This window comes from Cebus imitator, unplaced genomic scaffold, assembly GCF_001604975.1.
Source record: "Cebus imitator isolate Cc_AM_T3 unplaced genomic scaffold, Cebus_imitator-1.0 Scaffold828, whole genome shotgun sequence".
Lineage (NCBI taxonomy): Eukaryota > Metazoa > Chordata > Mammalia > Primates > Cebidae > Cebus > Cebus imitator.
The window spans coordinates 241,691-244,081 of NW_016108143.1; the positions used below are offsets into that span (position 1 = coordinate 241,691).

General features: G+C 40.0%; 1 protein-coding gene and 1 pseudogene across 1 annotated transcript in view; both read right to left on the reverse strand.

Moving 5' to 3' along the window:
• DCUN1D1 (defective in cullin neddylation 1 domain containing 1) overlaps positions 1-2,391 on the reverse strand; it is a 37,688-nt gene that overhangs the window by 5,253 nt on the left and 30,044 nt on the right. The window contains exons 5-6 of the mRNA XM_017520389.2: positions 981-1,063; positions 675-771 (exon numbers count right to left, since the gene is read on the reverse strand). Of these exons, the coding sequence (XP_017375878.1) occupies positions 675-771; positions 981-1,063 (180 nt within the window). The remainder of the gene's footprint in view (positions 1-674; positions 772-980; positions 1,064-2,391) is intronic.
• LOC119469775 overlaps positions 1,086-2,391 on the reverse strand; it is a 10,215-nt pseudogene continuing 8,909 nt past the window's right edge.

A 2,391-nucleotide genomic window follows, 5' to 3' on the forward strand; every position in this document is an offset into this window, starting at 1 on the left:
AAAAAAAAAAAAAAGTCACTGAACTTAAGGAGTTTACAATCAAGCTTAGACAGAAGACTAACAGATAATGAAAAAAACATACGAATAATTATAAAAACACATCAAGAAGTAAAAAGGTTGCTAAACTGAAAACCTAAAACATGGATAAAAATTACTCATGCCTTTCTGGAAGACATGAACACTGAGCTGGAATTGAAGGAAGCGGAAGAATATAGATTGGTAAATGTATGAAGGTATTTCATACATCCAGAAGAGCATTAAAAAAAACTTGGAGCTGGGCACGGTGGCTCATGCCTATAATCCCAACACTTTGGGAGGCCAAGGCAGGAGGACTGCTTGAGGCCAGGTGTACAAGGGAGTAAGACCCTACTTCTACAAAACATGAGGAAATTGGCCAGGCATCGGGGTACATCCTGTAGTCCTAGCTACTTGGGATGCTGAGGCAGGAGGATCACTGAGTCCAGGAGACTGAAGACTTGCAACGAGCCATGCTCAAACCAGTGCACTCAGGCCTGGGCAACAGAGTGGGACTGTCTCAAAAAGAAAAAAATGCTCAGAAGAGGGAAATCCAACTCTGAAGAAAACAAAAGTACGTAAGAAGTTCAGGGGTGTGTGATAAAAAGAGATAAAACAGCAGGTTAAAAAAAAGTTGGTGTGGCAAAAATTTTCATTACCTTCTTCATCGTAATTAGACATGTCATCTGCAATCATTGTACTGAAGTCTAAAAGAAGGTTCCAGGTGTCTTTTGGTATTGATCGCTTATGATGTTCCTATTTAAAAAAATGAAAACAAAATACATTTGTACCACTAAAAAGAGCTGGAAAAGTTTGGACAATTCTAAATATAAGAATGCAGAATAACTGTGTAACAAAATGCTGGGAATCAAGCTTCTCACTCCATATCCAATACATTATGTTAATTTATCTTGAAACGGCAGAATCTTAGAGAAAACAGCGAACTGCGGAACATTTGAACTTACCAACAAAAATTTATTCCATAAGTCTAAGAATTTAAATCTTCCATTAAGCACTAAGTTCCAGTAGGCAATGGCCATTTCTAGATCTGAAATATTAAAAATAAATTATATACTTAAATGCTATGAGTATCTGTCCCTCCAAAAATAAAAACAAAAATACACACAAAAACAAAAGAAAGCCCAAAAATAGAAAGCTTGTATCCGGAATACGTATGTATTAAAAATTTCCTATACAAATGAGTCCAAAGTTTGTATCCTCCTCCTTCAAAAGTGACCAGGGCCTTTAGGGCAAAAATGATACCACTTACCTCACAGGGGAATTCTGTGTTTTAAATTAGGTAATGCAGTTAAGCATACTGGCTCACAAGTGTTCAAATACTGGTTACTGTAACCAGGGTTTCTCAACCTGGGCACTTCCGACACTTTAGGCCAGATGACTCTTTGTTGTAGGGGCTTCCCTGTGTGCTGTAGGAAATGTAGCAATGTCTCTGACCTCTACCCACTACATGCCAGTAGCAGCTGCACTCAACCCCCACTGGTGACAATCAAAAATGTCTCCATAGACTGCCAAAGATCCCCTGAGGGGCAAACCTGGCCCCAGCTGAGAATCCCGGACGTCCACCTTTTTCGTCCACAGGTTGGAAAGTGAAGGACTGCGACTCAATCCTAAGTCATCTTTATGCTCTGTTTACTGACTGATCCTGACCACAAAGAGACCACTAAGAATATGCATCTAAAACTTAAAATTCCTAAGAAACTAAGAATTTTTTAAAGTTTGTCAAAGACAATATAAATGACTTTTTAATCGGGCATGGAGCAGAGAAGGGTAGAGAATGCAATAATGCTGTGTGGCAAAGAACTACACCCATCACCTGACAGAGAACTACGATCTCTTTCAGGGAACTAAAGTAATTAAGAAAGTATCTAGTTTTTATCGGTGAATTTACCTCTCTAGCACAAGAAAACTTCCATCCTAAGTAACTTAAAAGTCTTTTTATTAAGAGGTGACATCTCAAAACCGTTCTTCATAATCTGAGAAATCATGAGAGACTAGGAAAGACAAAAATTGGGGCAAGTGCTGCTCCAATTTTTAAAAGGAATAAAGAGCTGGGTGCGGTGGCTTACACCTATAATCCCAGCACTTTGGAAGGCCAAGGTGGGCGGATCACGAGGTCAGGAGTTCGAGACCAGCCTGGCCAACATAGTGAAACCCCATCTCTACTAAAAATACAAAAATTACCTGGGCGTGGTGGTGTGCACCTGTAATCCCAACTACTCAGGAGGCTGAGGCAGGAGAATTGCTTGACCGGAAGGTGGAGGTTGCAGCGAGTAGAGATCGTGCCACTGCACTCCAGCCTGGGCAACAAAAGCATAACTCCGTCTCAAAAACCAAAAACAAAAATAAAACCCAGAT